Source organism: Conger conger, chromosome 2 (assembly GCF_963514075.1).
Source record: "Conger conger chromosome 2, fConCon1.1, whole genome shotgun sequence".
Taxonomy (NCBI): Eukaryota; Metazoa; Chordata; class Actinopteri; order Anguilliformes; family Congridae; genus Conger; species Conger conger.
The window spans coordinates 62,713,751-62,736,952 of NC_083761.1; the positions used below are offsets into that span (position 1 = coordinate 62,713,751).

Consider the following 23,202-nt stretch of genomic DNA (forward strand, 5'->3'; position numbering starts at 1 on the left):
TAGGGCTAATTTCACTAAAAATATTTGACAAAAAAACAAAAACGTTTCTCGGTCTGTCTAACCAGGCTAATTTTTTCATCAGTTTTTCAGTGAAGCTGTTGGTATCCCACACAGTGTGTGCAGTTTAGTTTGCTTTAGAGTGCTTTTTAAGATTAGAAAATGGCAAGTCTTTTTACTTTAGCATACATTGCAAAAATTGTTTTTCAATATACATATTTCAAAGAACAACACTGTATACAGTTAGATATGTCTAGATGGATATTAACAAGTAATCCATGTATTGCTTATTACTCATGGTGGAAATTCACAAATCCACCAGTTTAGGGTAGAAGTAATGCTGTGTACCTACATTGTGCTCTAAGCATCACACATCTTTCATAACTGCTGAAATAACTATCCTTTATAATTCCTTATTTGAGTGTAGTCAAAATCTCATGGAGAGATATTTTTATGAGAGAAAGTTTCAACATTTATTTGGAGCTTTATACAGTGTCAGGATTTAAAAACAAATGGAACCATTTTTGTCAGATGATGATTTGTTGTGTTGAACAAGAGCTCATATGCACTAACAGTGCATGACGTTTTTCTGTCCTCATAATATTGAGATTATCATGTCCAACAACCAAACAACAACGGGATGTTAAGAGACTGAATGTTGTAATTACTGTAGGGATGTGAATATTCACATTAGGCATGTGCCATTTGATTGTTACATTTCTAATTACTCTCCTGTCACAAAAAGCAATGGCTGTACCAAAAACCTATTTCTTGGATTAATTTTTTCTTTTGTTATAAGAAAAAACCTTTCGAGAACTTCAATTTGAATAACATTTTTGAGGTCTGTTCATGGGGTACAAATGGGATTTAAAAAGGCCTTTAGAAGAAGTGTCATACTATTTTCAGTTATAAGAATATGGCATACTGTAGAGAGCAGATCATTTGGTTTTAGGCCTCAAATGCACACATTTGTTGTAAGTGAACAATACTGAAGCAAATACGTACAGCACCCATGGAAAAGTCACCCTGAAGTCAACAACTCCTCTGGAGCCTTTCACAACCCAGGGGATTAAAACTAGGAGGTTTCTATTCTGTCAACATTTGTCCTTTACGTTGAATTACAAGTAAACACAGGCGTTGCACCCTTTCTTTTTTCTCAGTTTGGGTAGTTACAGTGATCACTGAACTAAAAAAATTCTCATTAGTCAAAGTTGAGGACAAATATTGATTGAATACCATATTGTGTTCAAAACAATATGAATGTATTGGTAATAATTATTTCTTATATACAAGTGGTTTTAAAGGAATTTACCTCCTATCACAAAATTTGAAATAAAATTCAGTATGAACAAGAGATGGGTTTGTTCAAGCACGCTATCTCTTCAACCAGCCTTGCCTTGGTGAAATTATCCTGCAAATAATTTTATGGCAGGAACCCAGCAAAACAAAAACTCCTGAAGTTGATTTTTGCTGTTGAGTTCAGTCAAGTCCCAGAAGTTCCTTCAACACTGCTGCTGAAATACCCAAACGCCCCAGGAAATTCACCGAAGATCCAGCTGAGGGTTTAATCTACAGTCCAGTTGCAGACAAATCATGGTGTGTGGTGTTCAGTCTGTTCTGAAATGAAGCTGCTGCCCTGATTTTCCACACTGATGTTCATTCATGTTTGGCAGTGTGAAGGTCCCCTTTGGCTAACTGCCCTGGCTGAAGTTGTGAATTTGAGTCAGGTACTTGGACAAGCTCTCCTCCCCTTCCTCCTCTAGGTGCTGCTGGTAGCACTGTAGCAGCTTGGAGGCGCTAGCCTGAGCTTGGCTCTCCGAATGGGGCAGGCAGCTGCCTGACATGCCCAGGATGATGGTTGTCAGGGATTTTATGTAGTTCTTGGCTAGAGTGAGGGTTTCGATCTTGGAGAGCTTCTTGTCGGTCTTGACGTGAGGGATGGCCTCGCGCAGGGCCTGGAAGGCGTTGTTCAGTTTGTGCATCCTCTGTCGCTCCCGTTCGTTGCTCTCCAGCCGACGCACGTTGCGCTCCTTGGTGCTGCTGTGCAACCGCCTGCGCCTGGACGCCGGCGTAGCTCCGCGGTTCGCCCTCGATCCCCTCCACCTCCCGCCGAGCTGCACAGAAGCCTCAGAGCCCTCCTGCTCGCTGGACCCCGGCTCTGTCTCCAGCTGGAAGTCAGGCTCCGGTTCAACCCAGGTCTGACGAGTGTGCTTCACCCCCTTCCCCTTTGACTTCATCCTCCAGACTCCGTCAGGCCTCTTTGGCCCTGTAGTCACAACAACAGAAGCGTGAGATACACTATAAGTATAGAATGGTGCTACACCCTAGATACATCCTTCAGCCTAAGTTGTTGCAAGAATGAATAATGATTTAAAAATGAATTACATAGCACCATATTTAATAATTCCATTTACTGCAGAAAAATATCTAATCATACAAAGTGCGAAGGGGCTTAACTATATGGTTTTTAATCTGAACCGCTCTTATCTGGATGTTTGCGATATGTTCAAGGTTACAGTCTAGAACAGTAATTGGATACTGCACGGTGTAAACCTTAGGGCGATTTCTGTATTTTTTTTTTAATGACATTTGGTACACTATGTAGGCTACCAATACAATCGCACAATTTGCACGAATGTCTTCATAAATGTTTAATTCTGCCAGACGACACAATTCAAGCAGCGCTTTTCCTATTTAAACACGAATGGCGACAGTTGTGTGTGCCCTCCGCATCCTGTTGAAAAGAAATTAGCATAGGCCAAGTAAAATAATTAAATCCCCCTCACGTGGTCGTTTATTCACTGTGGAGTAGAACAGGTAAATTGTTTATTCCTTACAAAACTGTCACTACAGTCGAGCAGCGGAGCGCAAGATATTGTAATTTTACTGTATTGTCATTGCACTAGGTGGTCGTACATTTCATACATTATCAGGCTATGGCAATAACTGCCGATACACCTGACCCCTTTCAAATTAATGAAAATGTCTTAAACGCTCTAGACATGTAGGGAAGATATTTATAAAACGCTATAAAATGAAAACATACAACCGTGTTACTAAGCAAATCCTTTTAAAAGTAAGGTAGGCTACATCCTAGTGATAATTGCTTTTTCGGTTTGATTTCCATAGGCTTCCATACCAACGTATATGTACAGTTTTCTTACCTGGATTATGAAGAAGATTGGTGCAAATAGTTGAGGGTTTGAGGAGACAAATGTTTGCCGAAAATGTGATTATTAGTCCCCAAAGTAGATCGCTGTATCCGGAGGTGGGTGAAATTAAGTCGCGCTCCAGAGAGAGATTGGTAAAAACTGACAGAAGTCCAGTTACCTGTTGCACTGAAGGTACACGTAGCTTTTGTTCGGCCAATAGGATGATTTCCCTTTAACACTGCGCATTTACATTTGCAAAACGAAGAAGAAAACTCATTCTGTTCTTTCAAGCATGCTGTGGTTAATGATGCACATGCATATTATGTTTAAACAACTGTACAGACAAATATTTATTAGTATTTAGTACACCTCTTTTCCCCGCCCGCATTCTGATTCTCGGACTGAGATATGCTACCCTTATGATCAATGGGCTGAGGCCAGAGGATTTTAGTGATGAAATATCCTAAAACGAATGAATGAATGAATGAATGAATGAATGAAATGTTCATGAAAATGTAAAACTGAAAAAGGCTGAAAACACGTTTCAGTATTAGTGAGCTGGGATATATTTGTTGGAAAAGGGCAATTGAACAAGCTGACTTTAACAAGTGACTAATGAGCTAATTTATATACATGTAAGAGGAATCCTAAAAGGAATAGGTATGTTTAATGTAATCAATTAGCCAACACTGTGGACCATGATCTCTTATAGGTATAGCAAGCATTTTGAGCTTATAGGAAAACCAAAGGGCCTATATTACTTGCTGTATTAAAATGTGTTTCTTAATACTGTACCTGAATTGTACTTACTATTTTTATTCTAGCATACATTATGGAATGTATTGCAGCAATTATCCACCAGTTGCAGCAAACCTAACAATTTGCATGGTTAAACTCATAGCCGCTCATCCAGTTAAACTTATCCAAATATTTGCATTAGGAATTTGCATTCCTACAGGGTGTTCCCCTTCTGTGGAAGCCTTTTCTGAAGCTGCTTACAGGGTAGAAATGCTAATATTTGGTTAAGTTTCTTACACTGTCCAAAATGTTTTCTGTCCTGTCCCTAGTAAATGTTGTTGCACACAGAGGATGTAGAAACTGGATTAAAGTAGTAGTACCTAAATAATTTGATACAACAAATACATATATTATTAAGAGTGCCAATAATTCTGGGGCCCTCTGTATATTCTTTCAGAATGTGCAATGCTGCTTGTTCAGTTTAGGACGTGCTAAAACATCACAAAATAAAATTCCTACTTTAATTTTAGATACAGTGAGCTCCATAATGTTTGGGACAAAAACTATTTTCTTGATTTGGCTCTGGACTCCACAATCTTTTATTTGTAATCACATTGTGCACATTCTCCACTTTTAGAAATGATGGCACTTTTTATACATAGCCCCCTATTTCAGGGTGCCATAATGTTTGATATAGTAATGCTATGTAAATTAAAGTAGCCATGATGAATACTTTGTTGCATATCAATCTTGCAATGACTTTAAGTCTGTGACCCATATGCAGTGGCTTCAGAAAGTATTCAGACCCCTTCACTTTTTGCACACTTGTGTATATTGAATTGTAAATTGATAAAATATTTACCATTTTAGCCATTTTTACCCATTTCTTTTGCCCAATTTATCACAAATCAAAAACAGAACTTTAACGAAAGTATTCAGAATATGGTACTCCATATTCTGGTCAGGTGCATTATCCTTGACATGTGTCTAGAACTTGATTGGAGTCCACCTGTGGCAAACTGAATTTCAGATGGAAGAATAATTGTTTGTATTCCTTGGTGCTTTTTCCGGCATGTTCGACAAAGCTGCTGACCATGTCCACCCGGTCCCCTGCTCCCATCTTCTTGTTGTTATGGAGGACACATGCAGGTTTCACCTGTGGCTCCCTGGTGAAGTGCTCCAGCTGTCCACTTTCAGCCATGACAGAGCTGTGAACAGTGGTGAGAAAGTTGACATCTTTCTTCTTTACTTCACTGCCAGCTGAGTCCCGTTCTCTGCCAGCGTGAATTGTGGGATCGTGAATTGTGCTTTTGGATCTTGGGCAGTTCATTTTGTATCCATGACCAAGTATTTATAAAATCACACTTTGACGTGGATATGCATAAACTAGAGGTATAGGTAAACTGATAGCCTGCTAGCAGCTGCTACTTCACCATGGCTGCAAGTGGGCTGTGTTTGCGGTTTAATTGGCAAACAATTGTGTGCAAGAAATCTTGAACTGCAACCTTGTTTATAGGACATTTACAGTTATTGGCCAAATTCACAAGATTGGATTTGGTCTTGGTTGATTTCTGCTATATGATTTCAGCTATATGTAAAAAATATCAGCTCCATTCTAGAGTGTCTTCTAAACAAAAAAAAATTGATTGTGGTACCAGCTCATTATCCCAGCTCCCAGGCATAAGTGTAAACAAAAATGATTGTGCCAGTCCTGTTTAGTCCCCTGAATTTCAGCCTCTCTGAGTACATGCAGGAAACAGTGACAGCACAAATGAAACATGACTACAAGGATTCAAGGGAAAGAAAATATAGAAGCAATTTTCATTTATTCTCAGTATTAAATAAACAGTGTAATTATAAACAGTTCATTGAATTACACTATGCATGATCATCAATATGAAGTAAAAATATTACAACTTTAAAAATTTACATATTTTAAGGACAAGATGACATTTTTTGTTCTTGTTCTATTTTACTTAATTCTATTGTTGTATGTATGTTTAACCATTACATGTTGCCTTTATGAGGCAATTAAATAATAAACTGAAACTCAGATCTAGGACTTGATTACACCATTCCCCATTTACAGACAAGTTAAACATTTATATTAAACACGTATATACATCAGTACCATTCAACATTGTTACACTTCTTAAATGTGCAAGATGAAGCAAAATGTATACAGAATAAAACAGAATTTTCTTAAATAAAATTTCAAGTTCAACTGTAGCGCTGGCTGCTGGTATTACAAATATTCATCGGTACCTGTCAAAATACACTAAATGCTACACTCAAATAAAAAGGGCAAGTATCCACAACATATGAGACAATTGATAATATGTGTCGTTCACTTACAAAACTTACAAAACAATCTTTGGGATTCCTCTATAAATTAGCCAAATGAAAGCTTAAGCCATCCTAAACTACGGGCTCTGTATCTAACCACCTCAAGGATTGGAAGAACTGCCAGCACTGTCTCCATAGGTATATTCATATGTGTGTGCATGTACACTCACTGAGCACTTCATTAGGTAGACCTGTACACCAGCTTGCTAATGCAAATATTTAACCAGCCAATCATGTGGCAGCAACTAAATGCATAAAAGCATGCAGATGTGGTCAAGAGGTTCAGCTGTTCAGACCAAATGTCAGAATGAGGAAGAAATGTGATCAAAGTTACTTTGACTGTGGAATGATTGTTGGTGCCAGACAGGGTGGTTTGAGTATCTCAGAAACTGCTGATCTCTTGGGATTTTCACACACAACAGTCTCTAGAGTTTGCAGAGAATGGTGTGAAAAACAAAAAAACATCCAGTGAGCAGCAGTTCTGCAGACAGAAACGCATTGTTAATGAGAGAGGTCAGAGGAAAAGGGCCAGACTGGTCAAAACTGACAGGAACGCAAATAACCACACATTACAACAGTGGTATGCAGAATAGCATCTCTGAACACACAACGTGTCAAACCAAAGTGGATAGGCTGCAGCAGCAAAAGACCGATAAGTCTAAAAAAATAAGTCTAATAAATACCTAATAAAGTGCTCACTGAGTATATGTACACACACACGTATGATTGTTTGTATGTTTGCATGCATGTTTGTATGTACGTACAAACCCACACACACTAACTTAAGAATGGTGATCATACAAATAGAACACATCAATAAACTGTCATTCAGAATGTGCAGAAACAAATAAAGACATCTGAAGAGAAAGAGCTCATCTTGCTGATTCTTCTATATATTAGTTCAATGGTAAACACTGTATTTGTGCATATTCTGTTACTCTGCTACAGCAGGCAACAGATGGTGAAGTCTACGCTTCTGACCACCTTACTATACCTCTATGCTATGGACATCATGAACTAAAGAAATCTGCGAGAAACTGCCCAAAACTCAACCAGTGAATATGAACTTCCATGATGGTTACCTAAAAGCTGGTATGATGGTGAACTGATGGTTACCTAAAAGCTGGTATGATGGTTACCTAAAAGCTTCTGGTCTCAGTTCTGTGGGAGCTTGAATGTGTTTATCTATGTGAACAACAAGCATAGCGTCTGCGTATGAGTACCAAAACGTGTGTCCAAACCTGAAGTGCTGGCATTTTAAACACATTATTTCTGTGTTTGACCTTCGAATAATAAACTACATAGAAAGAGGAGAGAGAAAGCACATTAACTGTGGATTCATGCCCACGTTAGATATCCACCAATGCAATAACAAAATATGGGCCAACAAACAAGAATTCACCAACCTCTCTACAAGCCCTTACAGAGTTAGCTAGCTACAGTTTACTGTAACGTGGAGTCGACTGCATTCACACAGGATTTTCAAAACACAAACTGTTAAATAGTGTCAAAAATAAAAATACACTTTCATTGCACTTCTGCTTCCTGAACAGCATGCCAATCATTTTTACATTCTGGCATTTACCAAAAAAAAAGAAAACTGCCTCTTATGATTTACACAAGTGACAGCTAATAGAAAAGAAACAAGCAGAAAGAGGAAACCTCTCAAATAGAAAAGTTCCGTCAGTCCTGATTTTCTCTCGATGCAACCTTCAACAGAACACTTGTATAAATATCAATCCCATTAAATATTTTAATAGGAACGTCCAATCGAAAACTTTAATATGTTGTGGAAATAACTTCAAAGCAATAATATTTTTATTATCGATTTACTAAATGCATTTTGCATTACATATGCCATGCTTGTCTCCATTGGGAGATTTCTCTGGAACAAACTGACTGCCCTGGGACTCCCACGCAAATGTATGAATGATAGATTTTGACCTCACCCCTCCTTTAAATGACCTATAGTCTGCATGGTTTGCTTCCTTCTTTTGGGGCAACATTTGACAGCAGTAAAATCATAATAGCACTAATCTCTGTGATCCTACAGGCACCATGATACAACCCATAAATAACAAGAAGCAATTATGAGCCGAAGCCTCAGTGCTGGGGTCCAAGACTGCAGTCAAAGTCAGTTACATATAAAATACATGAGAGAAACACTCAAACGCTCGCTCATTTCCATGAGCTGGGACACAGGCAAATGCCCTCTGCTTTTATCTGGCGTTACACATGGATCAGCCAATTCACAGCAGGCTCCATTTGTTTTAAACAAATGCTTCTGCAGCTACTCAATTAAACATTGATGTCGTTTAGCCCCCAGTGCAATACCATAATTCCCTGTTTGGTCTTTCAGTCATTCAGACAGAAAGCCTCAATCTCCTGAATACCTGTTCATATGGAGACACCCTGCCTACTGGTCTGAGGCTTCAGGGCAGTGGAAAAGTTATTCTTCTCCACCAAACAAACTCAAATCCCCAACGCATGGGAGGAAAATAATGAATAATCCAGTTATTAACAAAGTCTATGAGATACCACAAAAGCTGCCTTTCTTTACTTACTTTTAGTTCTTTAAATGTCTTTACATTTTTTTACCTGCAGGGAATTTTGCATTGGCTGACATGACAATTCCTTCAGGAAAGGTGTGGATTACAAATGAAACGCAAGAAAGACACTTAGAATGCAACTGAGAATATTTCAAAGCCAACATGAAGCAAGACCATTGTTTGCACTAATTCTAACAGAAAAGAACAAGTTGTAGAAAACATGACAGTTCTGTAGCTGGGCTTGGCCCAGTCTACGCATGGCCTCAGCCAGCTTGTCCCTCTTCCCATAATTCATCACTCATCTCCCAGAGGAGATGACCGGCTCCTGAACCAGGCGTCCATGAGTGCCACTCTCCAACGTCGAGTCCATTTACCTTTCCTTTCAATGGATTTTCCTTTTTTTTTCTTTTTTTTTTTTAAACAGTCTCTTTTACTTCTTGAGTGAGAGTCCTCAATCGTCAGCAGTTAATCTTTCTCCCCATCTTCACTGCTTCCTGGAAATAAAAAGTAAAATAAGAAAACGATCAGATGTGAGCGTCCACAGGGATGTGCTTCATGCAGGGACAACATACAGTAGAGGCGCAAAAAAAGAAAGCACGTTTGTATCTGATATCATCATTACCATTTAATTTACAACACTCACTCAGAAGGTGCCCAGATTAAACAGGACTAATGAAACTGGATAATTGCACTAGACAGCAGAAATACTGTTGGCAGTATACCTGGGACTGTGTACTGTATCTTTAAGAGACCAGGCAGTTCTTGTGTTGGTGGGTACTGAGTCTGTGCATAATACATATCAATGGGAAGTTTGTTGTTGTAACGATGAAACTCAATGCACTGTAACGATTGTAGCTGGAACGATTAAGACCTGCAAAGCAGCAAAGAGAATGTCCAACACGCTGCACCTATTTTAGGGGGGAACACAAGCCCGAACGCTGAGCCTGGAGGATGTGGGTGTTTGTCAGGTGTGTGCCCCGTACACCTGCTCAGCTCCCAGGAGGGCAGTGGTGACACGGTGACCCCCACCCCACGCTGATGTCCTTGGTGTGCTGTAAACGGAGCGGTCCAGCCTCCTGCTGCCTATCTAATCAGCCAGCAGCAAAGCCACAGGCCTGTGAAAACTTTCCTTTTCTCACTGCAGTCTCTCTACGCTCTGCCATGGCAGGGCTGTATTTACTCACACAGCCTGATAAGTGAGTGTGGAGCATAACATAACGCACACATACACACTGAGACAGACACAGGCGCACACACATACACACAGAGACAGACACAGGCGCACACGCATACATAACACACACATACACACATATACACAGAGACAGGCGCACACACATACACACAGAGACAGACACAGGTGCACACACATACACACAGAGACAGACACAGGCGCACACACATACATAACACACACATACACACAGACAGACACAGGTGCACACACATACATAACACACACATACACACATATATAAATGCACACATACTTATACACACATACATCCGCTCACATGACCTAGGATCAGACAGTAGAGAGTCCTTGAGTAGTATATTGACTGTAATAACAATTCAATATTTAATGTTTTCCTATTAAGATAACTTAACTTTTAATAACTTGTGTGTGCTTTGTGTGTTCCTTTTGTCTATTTTGGGCTGCATATACACTCAGTGAGCACTTTATTAGGTATTTATTAGACTTTAGACTTAAGTCTGCTGTACCCTGTCCACTCGGATTGATGCATTGTGTGTTCAGACATGCTCTTCTGCATACCACTTTCGTAATGTGTGGTTATTTGCGTTCGTGTCACCTTCCTATAAGCTTCAACCAGTCTGGCCCTTCTCCTCTGACCTCTCTACCAGGCGTTTCTGTCCGCAGAACTGCTGCTCACAGGAGGTTTTTTGTTTCTTGCACCATTCTCTGCAAATGCGAGAGACTGTGTGTGAAAAATCCCAGGACATAAGCAGTCTCTGAGAAACTCAAACCAACCTGTCTGCCACCAACAATCATTCCACGGTGACTTATTTCTTCCCCATTCTGACATTTGGTCTGAAAAACAGCTGAACCGCTTGACCATGTCAATGTGCTTTTATGCATTTAGTTGCTGCCACATGATTGGCTGATTAAATACTTGTATTAACAACCTGGTGTACTGGTCTACCTAATAAAGTGCTCACTGAGTCTATAATCCTGTTTTGTGCTAGCCAGATTAACAATAGAAGTTAATGACTGCTTCCCATGCATCAGCAAGAGTAGTGATGGATGCCATGACAGGCACTCTTACCTTTTTTTTTCCTTTCCAAATTTTTGGCCATGCAGTTAGTGTAAAGTGGCTACCGTCATTCTGAACTGGTACAGAGATTCTCCTCCATCAACTGGTCTAACTATCCACAAGGCCAGATGCTCCCAAAACCAGAACTGTTTTTTTTTTCCATTCCTGATGCATATTGAGTTCATCATTGTTTTTAATACGACACCTTCAATGTTTAATGAGGGTTTTGTTTATACCATCCTGATGCTACATTATGTCAAAAACAGATAGTCAGGTGACAAACAATGAATATGTATATGTAATTTAAAGGAGTATCATGGTGGTTGGTCACACTTTCTAGGTTTTTATATTCAATTTGCACAAGAGGGCATTGAAGAAACACTCTTTAGTCTGTCCTTTAGTTTTTGAGAATTAAGCGTTTTAAATTCATCATCCTACTTTCAACCGGTTGAGAATGTTCTCCTTGTAGTGCGTCACACAAAGATAACCATCCCCTTATCCCTCCCCTATAACTCATGACCCATCGTTTGTGCCGCTGGCCTACAGGAAGACAATGCAAATATTTGACTAATGTTAGGTTCACTTAAATTAGAGTGCCTTTTAAGGACTATTAGACTATTTATGGTTATATTAATTTAGCTAGCTAGGTAGTTTGCTTTAATAAGGTGACGTTATCCATAAGGTTAGCTAGCTAGGTTGCTTTCAAAAGGACGTTATAGTTGTGCTTTTATCTTAACTACCTAGCAAAAATGATGAGTGAATAACTCAGTGTCCTTATCTTAGCTATCGATAGTTGATATACTAAATTAGTGAAATTGTGAAATGTCTCCCAAGTATCTCCCAAGATGAGCACATATCATGCATGCAGCTATGGTAACAAACAACAATGTGTGGAAAGTGGGAGCAACGTCTGTCAGTCAAAGCTAATTGACAGTTCTCATTACCAAGCCCACACAGTTTGGGTGAATGTTTATAATGGGAAATGTAGGCTTAGAAAAAAAAGTTTCAAAATGCATTTAAATTACTGAATAATAAAAATATGTTTTTTTAAACATATTTATTTTGTTGTTGCCTAAATGTAACTGGCAAGTGTCACATTCAACCACAATGTTACTCTTTTAAGGACTTCATCAGTCAGAAATAAGACAGGTAAAGCTGTCTTTTTCTGTAATGTAGTGTGGGAAAATATTATTTTGATGGTTATATTTTAAAAGTTAGCCTTTATGCTGAAGGTATGCACATGTGTTCTTTGAAGCAAAGTACAAGTACATTCTGGCATTTACCCAAAAAAAACTTATGATTTACAGAAGTGACAGCTAATAGAAAAGTACAAGGAGTTCAAGGACAAAGCAAATATGAGTAAAAATCTGTTTAAACAAAAAAAAACAAAAAAAAACACACACATACTTACACATCATTACCACTTAAACATACGAAATCAAAATATTTCATATTTGTTCGATTATGACATGGGGTTTCCCCATGACCAAATTTGAGAATATCTGCACTGGGTCACTGAACAACAAATAATTTCTTTGCTCATTAAATTAATATTTAAAATCTTTAAAAATGTTTTATTCCTTTCCTTTACTTAACCTCTTATATATTAACATATTGCTTCCACTCACTCAATGCATACACCTGACAGAATGGCCATATTATCCACGTGGGATGCATCGGTGTCAAAAACAGGTCTGTTTGCCTCTGCAGCCTTTAATGTACTGGACTGGAGGTATTTGCAACTGCCATTCAGATCCATGTCACAGCTGCATGGCTGAAGCCTATCACCTTTGGCAAATATGCATATTTCACAGTCACGTGAGAAACCTGTTTAAGCTCTCCAAACCTGTGTGAGAACTGGAGACAGGTCTGAATAATAACTGAGCTCATACTGTATGTTTTGAGTTATGGCGGTCGCTCAAAAAAATATGTCACCTTATCTTCCTCTTGACTCTTATATAAACAACATAATCTAGCATTACTAGCACTGTCTTCCTTACAAGAGAGTTGTGGACTGAGTAAGCAAACGTGTGAGCTATGTGGACATTGTTTTCTCTGGTGCTAAAAACCAAGGTACATGGACTGGAGGAAAGAGCATACCTCCTTTACTGACAAATGCGATCGCAAACATCTCAGCAGATACGGATGTGTTAATCTGGATGGATGACAACATTTGTCATGACTGCAGTGGCACATATCTATCTGCAAGTAATGCCATGGAAAGGCGATCACCCTGGGCCCTGTCAGCCTGCTTTGGGTCTGGCTCTTGCTTGCCTAGTTGCTCCTCGATTACAGACTCAAGGCTGCAATGTATCTGCTGCCTTTCTGCACCTGCTGGAGTTCAGCATTACAGGCCTCCACCATGTTGGCTCTAATAGCCCCTCCTGCAGCTGGCATGAAGGTCACACCTTAAAATCACTAAATAAATACCTTTAACGCGCACATAGCACCTGTCACAGGCTGTCCCTTTCTGCACAGCAACAAATGTCCAAACATGGGGCAGATTTGAAAAAAATCCTACTTAATTCATTTAACCAAATATCAACCATTTCCAAGAAAGTGCCTTGATTTGTCCGTTGCCAGTTGTTCTATCTGCAGTTATCTATGCGTTCAAGCACACATTACACTATCCTCACATGAACGCTTCCATTGCGTTATGAAACTGAAATCTGCCGATGTCCACAAGACGCCGTCTGAGGCTGGGGTCGACCTCCTCACCGCATGAATCTTCATTGTCTGATCTCCAGCCCACTCAAACACCGAGGCCAGTGATCCGTGAACGGGCTAACGGCACCCAGAGTGCACCTGCTCTACGCACTTTGACGTCATCGCACACTCACACACTGCCTGGAGAGGCCTGGCAGATGGGGGGAAAAAACCCCAGCCCGATTCACAGAGCAGGCCATTAAAGACTGACTCATGAAATCATAAAAAGGGAAGGAATAACTCACTCTTTCCATGAGCTCAAGGCTCGCAGATTAGGAGGAAAACAAGCGCAGCCTCTGGTGTCATCCTGACAACAGAGCTGGCCCCCCGACAGCGGGCAGGGCCGCCTGCTCAAGGCTCCACCGCCACATCCTCACCCCTCCCCAAAGGAGATTATAAAAAGAACAAATGTAAACTACCGCTATAGCAGTTAAGCCTCGCCTGCTTTCCTCATCAGAGGACTACCTGTGTGTGTGTGTGTGTGTGTGTGTGTGTGTGAGTGCTTATTAAAACTCTGTATATGGCATTCTCCCCAATGCAGTTTACACCTAAAACAGAGTGCACCTGATGTTAACTTCATATCAATCTACTGGTAGTGAACATGAAATCATTAAAGCTTATTTCAGTCTGATACACAATTCTGATCAGCATCAGTTAGATTCATAGTGAGTTCATGACTGGAGCGGGATTATTTCCTTCAAGCATCCAATTGGCTTCCAATCTAGTAAATCAACCTCTTCCTTGGCAGAAAGAAACATTAAACTGCCCTCAGTTGGTGAATAATCGGGCGCATATTAACAGTGCTCTTGTCATTTTCAAGGCCTCACAGTACAACAAAGTAGCCGACTGTTTACTGCTGTTTCTATTCATAACTTAGGCCTGCTGCAATGCTATGTGATCAACATCTCCCAGAATGCACTGCAGTGTTGTAACACCCCAGGCTAGGCTATTTAAAGGATGTTTTTGGAGACATAACGAGGTTTTGGAAGGTTGTTAGTCTCTAATTCCCCTTATTTCTATCATTTTCAGTGCCACCAGCACAGCAGCTGAAGAGTGAGTGCGCGCTCCTCTAGCACATTGGCCCACTAGCCAGACTCATTTCCACATTACAGGCCACACAGTGTACTGCCGAAGACTTAATAATGACTTGGGGAAATATTCTGTGAACCCGGGTGACCTGTAGAGACCTGCTTTCCTGCTGCAGCAACCCTCTGTTCATATTCAGCTAATGGCAGACGGCTGCTGCATTAATTATGTACCAATTAATTATTTATAACCGATATGACGATATAGGAAACTGCAAACGGAAAGCAGAGATAAAGATCTGTTGACAACCAGCATGCCCACTGACACAGGCGAGTGTATTGCGTACGTGCGTGTGTTTGCATTTGCACGTTGATAACCAGGATCCCCACTGACACAGGCGAGTGTTTTGGGTGCGTGTGTGCGTTGCACGTGAGTGAGTGTCACTTGCCTCCTTGCTCCATGTCCGAGTCGGTGAGGTGCGTGAGGGAGAAGCTGGCGATGCTGGCAGGAGAGATGGAGAAGCGGGAGTAGTTGGAGGTGCTGTTCCAGCTTGGCTCCAGCGTGCGGCTAGGAGGGGGCGGGGAGAAGTAATGGGAGGCCACTGAAGGAGTCTTAGACGCGATTAGGTGACCGGCTGACTTGGTGATGAAGGAGGGGTCCGGAGAGGTGAAGTCGTCATCCCACTCGAAGCCACCACCTGCAGAGAAAAACAAACATTTTTACGCCCGCCCATTTCCGCTCCGTGGACACAACAGGCCGTTAACGGCGCTAATCCTCCCTAAACCTAGTCAGAAATCTCACATGCTGACGAACAGATAGGATAACGGTTGGAAAAGAACAATGGCTTTACCCTCTTCGTCGGTGGAGCTCTCGGAGTTTGTGAATCTGTTAAGGTAGCTGGAGGAGGGTGCTGGGCTGCTGAACTCCGATACGTTGCTGTTGGCATTGGACGAGTGGTCTCCCAGATCCTTAGTGGGCGTCTCCTGAGGAGGGACACCAGTAATCACATATCCTTCAATTAGAAACCTTTACAGTGTAATTCATGCTACAGAATTCATTGAATAACTAATCAGCAAAGAATGATTGCCTTGCCTGTCTCATATTTTCTAATAAATGCTCATTAAAAAGATGGACTTCAACTACAACCAAACTCTACAATGGCACCTCCCATGGAGAAGGTTCCTTTTTGAAATATATCTTGTATCTAAAAATACAGCCACTGTTCAAACAAGAAGGACCAGGCCTTGCTGATATCACACATGTATATGAAAAATCTCTCCAGTGTGCCCTCTGCACAATTATTTCTCTGAAAGAAATATTTTATAAGGTATTTTATTTGACATACGTTCTTCGGCAAAAAAACTGTGCTTGTTCTATGACTTTCCCACATTGGTTTATCGTCATTTGAAAAGGAAAATGTACCTGATCAAAGAGGTAAACAGTGACGTCATCAAAGAAGGACACAGCCTTCCTCTGGAGTTCAGTGTTGTCGCCACCCTGTGGAGAGCAGTCAGAAGTGCGGAGGTTGCCATCTTTCAACAGGCTTTTGAGGTTGGAGGCGTCGTCGTTGTCGGTGATGATGACAGGCACCGGGTGCACGATGTCATCCTCGCTGTCGGAGCTGGAGCTGTGCACACGGTAAGCGCGAGTGTCGTCATCGGAGTCGTCGCTGTTCTCGTCCTCCTCGTCAGCCTCCGTGCCGTCCTCCAGTCCGCCCGCCCTGCTGTCCAGCTTGCCCAGGTACTTCCCCTCGACGTCCGGCTCCTTCAACTTGGGCCCCTCCCCTGCTGGGGACCTTGCCAGCTTTTCGTGAACCGTGATTTCTACGGCGGCCTTCTCCGGCGTCTCCTGGTCAGGAGTTGAGGTGGCCCCAGCAGGAGGATCAGAGACTGCGGTAGACTCAGCCAAGCCGTCCTGAGAGCCGGGGATATCTTCTGAGAAATCAGAATCTTTAATCTCGTCAATGGACACGGGCACTTCCTTGTCCCAGTCTTCCTCTGTGGTGAGGACCAGCTCTGGCAAACTGCTGCCCCTGAAGAGTGGGGGGCTGATGTCCTGCAGGTTTTCAGTGGGAGATGGAGAATCAGCCTGAGCTTCATTGGGCTCCTTGTGCACCTCGTCCTCCACAGCCCCATTAGGAATGGATGCCGCTCTGATGTCACTGCTGAAATCAGTATCAGAGGAAATGCTTGGCTGAGGGACAGCCTCACCAGAGGTTCCTCCGTTAAGGTCCTCCAGCTTCTTATCAGGCTCAGACTCATTATCCGAAAAGTAGGCTGAATCCCTGTAGTTCTGGCTGGCGCCAGAGGAGAGCTCAACAGCAGGCGGTGTGGGAGCTCTCTGGTGGCTGGCCGTGGCCTCTTCCCTCACAGATTCAAGCACACTCTCCACCTCAGAAACAACAATCTCTGGAGGAGCAGAAACCATCATGACCTGGTCCTCTGTGACGCCCGACTCGCAGTCCTCAGGGGAGGCATCTTTGACAACAGACTGGGAGTTCCACTCCGGAGACTCCAAGTTCTCTGTTTCGTAGCCGCTGTCTGCAGTTTTGTAAGGGGGCTGAAGCTTCTGGAAGGAACCTGTGCTGAGGACCTCCACTGGACTCACCAGACCGTGCATGTCCAAAGAATCTAAGGAATCAGGGGTCTCTGCCAAATGTTCCGTGGTTAACAGAGAGGTTGACACACTATCATCCAACAGACTGTCCTGACTTATCTGGTCCAGGCAAGGAGCAGATATCACATCAGAAGACATGTCCTGAGATACATTGTCCTTCTCACGACCCATCAAGGTCTCATCTAGGCTACACTTAGCTTCGGTCATCTCAGGGGGCATCATGGGTGAGCTGTTGCCTTCAAGAATATTTTCCACTGAGATGTCACTTGTGTGCCCGACTACAAGGTCACAACCCAAAGTATCCTTGCAGACCTGTGCCGGGGGAAGAACAAGGCTATGCTCCAAAGAGTCTGTGATTTCTAAAGAGAGCACCTCTCCCTGAGAAGCTCCAAAGCTTTCTACAAGGCTGGGGTTTTTGGCAACAGTGCACAGAATGTCTTTATTGGCACTTTCACTGGGCAAAGGGGATTGGTGGCTATTTACAGGATTTAAATCAATGTCTGCACTTTCAGAGGTAGAGTCAAAGGTAAAATCAATCCCAGATTCAGAGGAATGCAGCTTAACACATTCTTCATTGGAAGAGCTATTTATTAACTGTAGCTGGCCACTACAGCTTTCTCCAGCAACCAGTGTACTTGAAGGCACCAGTGTATCACCTTTCTCTGAAGGCTGCAAGGTATCCTTTAACTGTGGGATTAGCGAGTTCCGAAATTCTTCTGGAGAAACTGGTTCTTCTGTAAATTTTACCTGGTTTTCAACCATATGACCATCGTCTGGCAGGATCTCGCCAACCTCCATAGAGGTTATTTTAACATTTGATTCTGGAATCCAGCTCAAATCAGCTTCTAAAACTTTCTGATCCAGATCCTCATTACTTCCTGAAGAAAACAGATCCTCCTTCAACAGACTGTTATCCCTCAGGAACAAGAAGTTGTCCGTCAGCTTCTTTGAGTTCAGAAGCTGCATCACATCGGGGTCCTCCTCTGCGTTCTCCAGATGAATAGCCCCCTGATCCTCACCTAAAAAAGAACCAACCAAATCATTCTGTGTGCCCTGGAGGGTGCTCTCCTCTAGAGATGCGTCCTTTTGGAAGCTGTGGAGCTCCGGCAGTTCCAGGAAGTTCCTGCCCCAGGAACTGGAGTCATTCAGCTTGGAGTCGCTGTCGAGGAAGATGTTCGTGTGGCAGGGGCTCTCCACGTCGCTCGAGGACCACGCATGGCTGTCGATCACGTTCGACTCTTTGGAGTCTATGCTGCGGTGAAAGAAGTCAACGTCTGTGCTAGACTCGTCCAGGCGCATGTCTCGTAGGACCACGTAGTGCTGCTTGTCGCGGTCCAGCTCACTATCGGCATCACTTCGAGTGTCCCCTGGACCACAGTTCTCATCCCCCCCCAGAGCGCTCTCCCCCTGCTCCTCCAGCTGGATGTAGTACTCATTTCCCATGGCTGGCTTATGAGCCTCAAACACGGGCAAGACCCCAGGGACCCCGGCGCTGAAGCCATGGCTGCTCTTGTACTCTCCAGGCTCCGGGTACAGGGGCTTGTCGAGGTGCGGCACAGGGAAGAACATGCTGTGGTAGTTGAGCGTGGTGTCGGCAGCCGCCCGGCTGTGGCTGTCGTAGTGGTCTTGTTTCGCCGCCTCCCACACGTACTCGAAGCTGAGGCCGCGGCTGGTCTCGGTCACGGTCAGCACCTCGTCCACCTCGCGGCCGAGCCCCTCGTCTGCGAACTGCTCCAGGATGGGGAAGGACGTGTGGCTGACCGTCTGCCTGGTGGAGGGCTTCAGCGCGTTCCAGCGCTGCTCGAAGTCGTCCTCGGACTCCTTCTGGCCTTGCATGCGGAGGTAGGTGAGCAGGCGGTGCACCTCCTCCGCTGTGGCCCTCTTGTCGGAGGGAAGCCAGCAGAACTGGAGGACCTCGTACCTGCAGGGGGACACCAGACACTGTCAATCTGAACTTTTTGACATAGAGGAGCTGCTTATTTTCATTGCCGGACTCGCCAAACATCATAGGGGCGTCATAGTTTGAAGGGCCATACTTTGTACATGGTTGGTTCATCCAGGTGTAAATCACATCTTTATTGAATAGATTATGTTCTCTAACATTCACTGACAGGATCTGATTTCTAGTTTCAGCTGGACACAGATATCATGAAATGATAAATTGCTATTTCTATCAAATGAAATATGCATTTAAAAAAGGAAGGCATGTATGAGGCCTAAACAATAGAAAAATGTCACACTGGTATAGCTATACATATCTGCTTTTGATACAACCAAGTTACACATCTTTTAAGATATGTGAAAATGTGAACATCTTGAATTTACCTTTATCACATTTGTGCAATTTCACCATTGAACTAATGTCAACTGGAAAAATATCCCTAAATCAGAAAGTGCCAATTAAAAGCACACACTGCGGAGAGCCTACCGAAGCATCCTGCAAAAACAGGATGTCTTAAAATTATTACTAAGCCTCTCTTCCAAGAACTGCTGAGAATTCACGCAATCATTCTAGACTTTGCCTATTATTTTCTCCTGCCCTCTCACTGCCAGCCTGAATAAATATTGGTACCGAACACCGACATGTACGCATTAGGAAACATTTTCTCCTCTTCTATCACCAGGCAACCTTCAGAAGGGTGACTCAGAGGAAAGGACAGGAGCTGACTCACCGAAAGCAGGCACAAAAACAGAGCCACACCACACACACACGCACACGCACACATGAACAGGCATGTACACACGGACTGACACCCACACACGCATGCAAGCATGCACACAAACGCATACAAGCATGCACACGAACACACACAAAAACACAGATGGAGCATGTATTGGGGTATTGAACGTACATTCAAGGGACCTCAACACAAGATGATGCACAACACAATGTCCTCACAAGGTTGGAAATAAAGTGTGTAGAATGCTACAAGTTTCCTGTGAGCACCAGAGCACACTTAAATAGTAAAACAGTAAATTCAGTGGAGGCAGGCTTACCATCTGTCTGAATAAGGCAGCTCCAGTCGTGGCTTGGAGAGTTTAATCTGCTGCTCCTTTATGACGTGGATTAGCACCTCTCTGTCTGACAGGTGTGGGTAGGGCTGGCTGGCATTCTCAAAAAGCTCCCATAGTGTGACTCCTAATGCCCTGCAAACACAATGACCACAAGCCCTTTCCTTTAAACACAATGCAGACTGGTCTCAGACAGCACAGAGTGGGACCTCATTGCCAAAGAGCACCGCTGCAAGCCTCACATAGCTCTGCAGGTGCCCACTTGTCTGCGTCATTGCAGCATCACTGACACCATGAGCACTTCATAGGGTACAAAACGGATATGATTTTGAGTGGCCCAGTAATACAGGAAGATAATAATGTGGTCGGTTTGATTAAATCTGTTGTTACTCAATCCTGATGATGGTTTTTCATCATTACTTCAAACAAAGGTGTACACTGGCATTGTATAGTGCATTATTTTTGTACGGTTTGTAAAATAACCATTCAGAAAAAATACAAAAAACGAATTAGAATAACCACACCAGCCATGAATTAAGCCATTATGATACACGCATACATATAATGTGGAAAAAACTAGGTACTCTGAAAACATTTACAATTATGCAAATCAAACTATTTCTGTATGGTAGATTTATTTTTAAATCTTTAAAAATAAATTGCCACCATACTTGTGACAGGTAAAATAACCAAAGTCTGGTAGGTATCCAGGTTGACATCTGGCTAATGGCAAGTGCACAGATACAGATATGTCTGAAAGCAGGAGGCACTAACACTGTTTGCCTCAGGATATGAAGTCTGAGCCTCTCAGTCTGAACTGGGTAAACGGGAGTCAAGGAGGGGCCTCCAGCCTGAAGAGCTGTCAGAGATACCTTGATTAGAAATGCATCAACAGGAGCAGACACCATGGATGGCGGCGTAACGCCATTCCGTAGCATATATGTTGGACTGTGTGGCACAGTTAAAATGAGATGCCGTAAAATGTTTCAGCGCCAAAAGTGGAACATATGGCCCATAACCGCATGATTCACCATACATTGAGACAGTTTTTTCATGAATAAAGAAGAAAAAATGGGAATAAAATAGTTCAGTAGCGCCCTTTCTTTTGCCCGGCAACTGGCTAGCACCTGACGCATTTCTCATCAAAGTATCTCGGGAGCTGTGGAGGACACTAGACTGAGCATCCACCAGAACTTCACTTTCCCAGGACCCAACATTTCCAGGGACGACCAGAAGGGTCTAGCACTCCCAGTAAACTCCCTCTAACAGGTTGAGTTGCAGGAACCTACCACACGTTGCCTGGCTTGGTCTGTTCCCCTGTGATGATGCTGCCGTGCAGCTCACCAATCAGCTCCGGGGCCATCCAGCGCAGGGGCACCGCTGACTCCTCCCCCGTGGTGACGTAATCCTCCTAAGAGACATTGTGCCCTCTCAGTCAGGGGAGAATCGAACATGGCAAGCCACAGGCATCTCCCCTCCAACACCACCACACCGTCACAAAAATGCTGTCTAATGACCCCTTCTACACACTAAGGCTAACAGTGCAAAATGAGTCGCCAGAATGGCCGATATAGGCACATAGGCACTATCAGTAGAAATGGTGATACTTAGTGACACTTATTGATGGATTGCATGTACCAGATTCACAGATTAAATGGATAAAGTGTTCACTAAAATGTACAGTAATGAGACATCTGCAGCTGTGAGAATCACACTGTCTAGAAAAGCACAGTCACCATGACCACCACAGAAAATCCCTGTTCTGATAACAGCATAAGCTCTGCATCGGATTACACGTCCGTTCAGGGTTTTAATCAGCGGTAGCTGAATGTCACACACTGCACAGAAGGATCTCATTTATAGAAAATGATCAAGGAAACATAACGGCTGATTTTTCTGAGCGATAGACATGTTCCAAGAGCAGATTGATCCTGGCGTCCTGTTTTGTTTTGCTTTTCCAGCTGAAGAGATGCTAAACTTGATGACCAACTAAGATAAACTGCACAAATACACACCGCTGAGACCAAGGCTGCCAGAGAGTGAAATCCATACATCAGCTCCTACATGTCATACGGCAAACCTGGAGGTACATACCTTCCATCTCGAAGGGCCTATTCCATAGTCTCCGACTTTCACGGTCATGTCGGTGGTGAGGAAGCAGTTCCGCAGAGCCAGGTCGCTGTAGGAGTGGAGCAAGGAGACGGAGAGAAGGAGAGAAAGAGAGGAGGCCTGAGCTGAACGTAGCGGAAGGGTGGAGCGCACACACACAGCACACAGCGATCAATACCTCCTCTAATATACCCGGGCGTGTCCCGAGGGGCTACCGCCGGGATCTGTGTGTAACCGCGGTGGGACGGCATGGTCCAGCCCCTGGGCCTGCACTCACGGGAGGGAACAGTGGCTGTGCTACAGGTTCCCCCAAAACCCCTGTGTCCTCAAACTCAACCACTGATTCACCTGCAAACCTGCGCTGCTTCACGGCAGTTTGCGGTTCTTCCGCATCACATTGTGGTGTTGGCTTGCGACTGACAGCATGTTCAGCGGTTTACTGAAAGGTCTCTTGATGGCCAGGTATGAGTGATGGCCAGGTATGGTGCTTCACAAAAGCTGGCTACTATGCCCCCATGTGGTGAAATCTGAACATAGCAGTCATGTAATGAGGCATGGAAGATGTCCATTATCATAACATAACATAGCAAAACATAACAGTGCTTGCCTTCTCCTACCACTAAAGTGTGTGTACTGCTTAGTCCACAGAAAACAAAATGTTATTGAGCACTGTATCTA

At 43.1% G+C, this 23,202-nt stretch overlaps 2 protein-coding genes across 2 annotated transcripts in view; both read right to left on the minus strand.

The window, feature by feature from the left end:
- Nucleotides 1–1,190: 1,190 nt before the first annotated feature.
- Nucleotides 1,191–3,316, minus strand: bhlha15 (basic helix-loop-helix family, member a15). The gene is made up of 2 exons (XM_061233053.1): nt 3,162–3,316; nt 1,191–2,263 (listed from the first exon to the last, which is right to left on the minus strand). The coding sequence occupies exon 2, from the start codon at nt 2,232–2,234 to the stop codon at nt 1,689–1,691; it is 546 nt and encodes a 181-aa protein (XP_061089037.1). The 5' UTR covers nt 2,235–2,263; nt 3,162–3,316; the 3' UTR covers nt 1,191–1,688.
- A 2,380-nt stretch (nt 3,317–5,696) lies between these two features.
- The window catches only part of LOC133111244 (serine/threonine-protein kinase LMTK2-like), a 46,882-nt gene continuing 29,376 nt past the window's right edge, over nt 5,697–23,202 (minus strand). The window contains exons 8-14 of the mRNA XM_061221434.1: nt 22,510–22,594; nt 21,705–21,826; nt 20,401–20,550; nt 16,210–19,324; nt 15,638–15,770; nt 15,236–15,484; nt 5,697–9,276 (exon numbers count right to left, since the gene is read on the minus strand). Of these exons, the coding sequence (XP_061077418.1) occupies nt 9,248–9,276; nt 15,236–15,484; nt 15,638–15,770; nt 16,210–19,324; nt 20,401–20,550; nt 21,705–21,826; nt 22,510–22,594 (3,883 nt within the window). The 3' untranslated portion in view covers nt 5,697–9,247. The remainder of the gene's footprint in view (nt 9,277–15,235; nt 15,485–15,637; nt 15,771–16,209; nt 19,325–20,400; nt 20,551–21,704; nt 21,827–22,509; nt 22,595–23,202) is intronic.

What these genes read in the sequence shown, in the direction of transcription:
- bhlha15 (XM_061233053.1), bottom strand. Translation starts at nt 2,234, where the DNA reads ATGAAGTCAAAGGGGAAGGGGGTGAAGCACACTCGTCAGACCTGGGTT.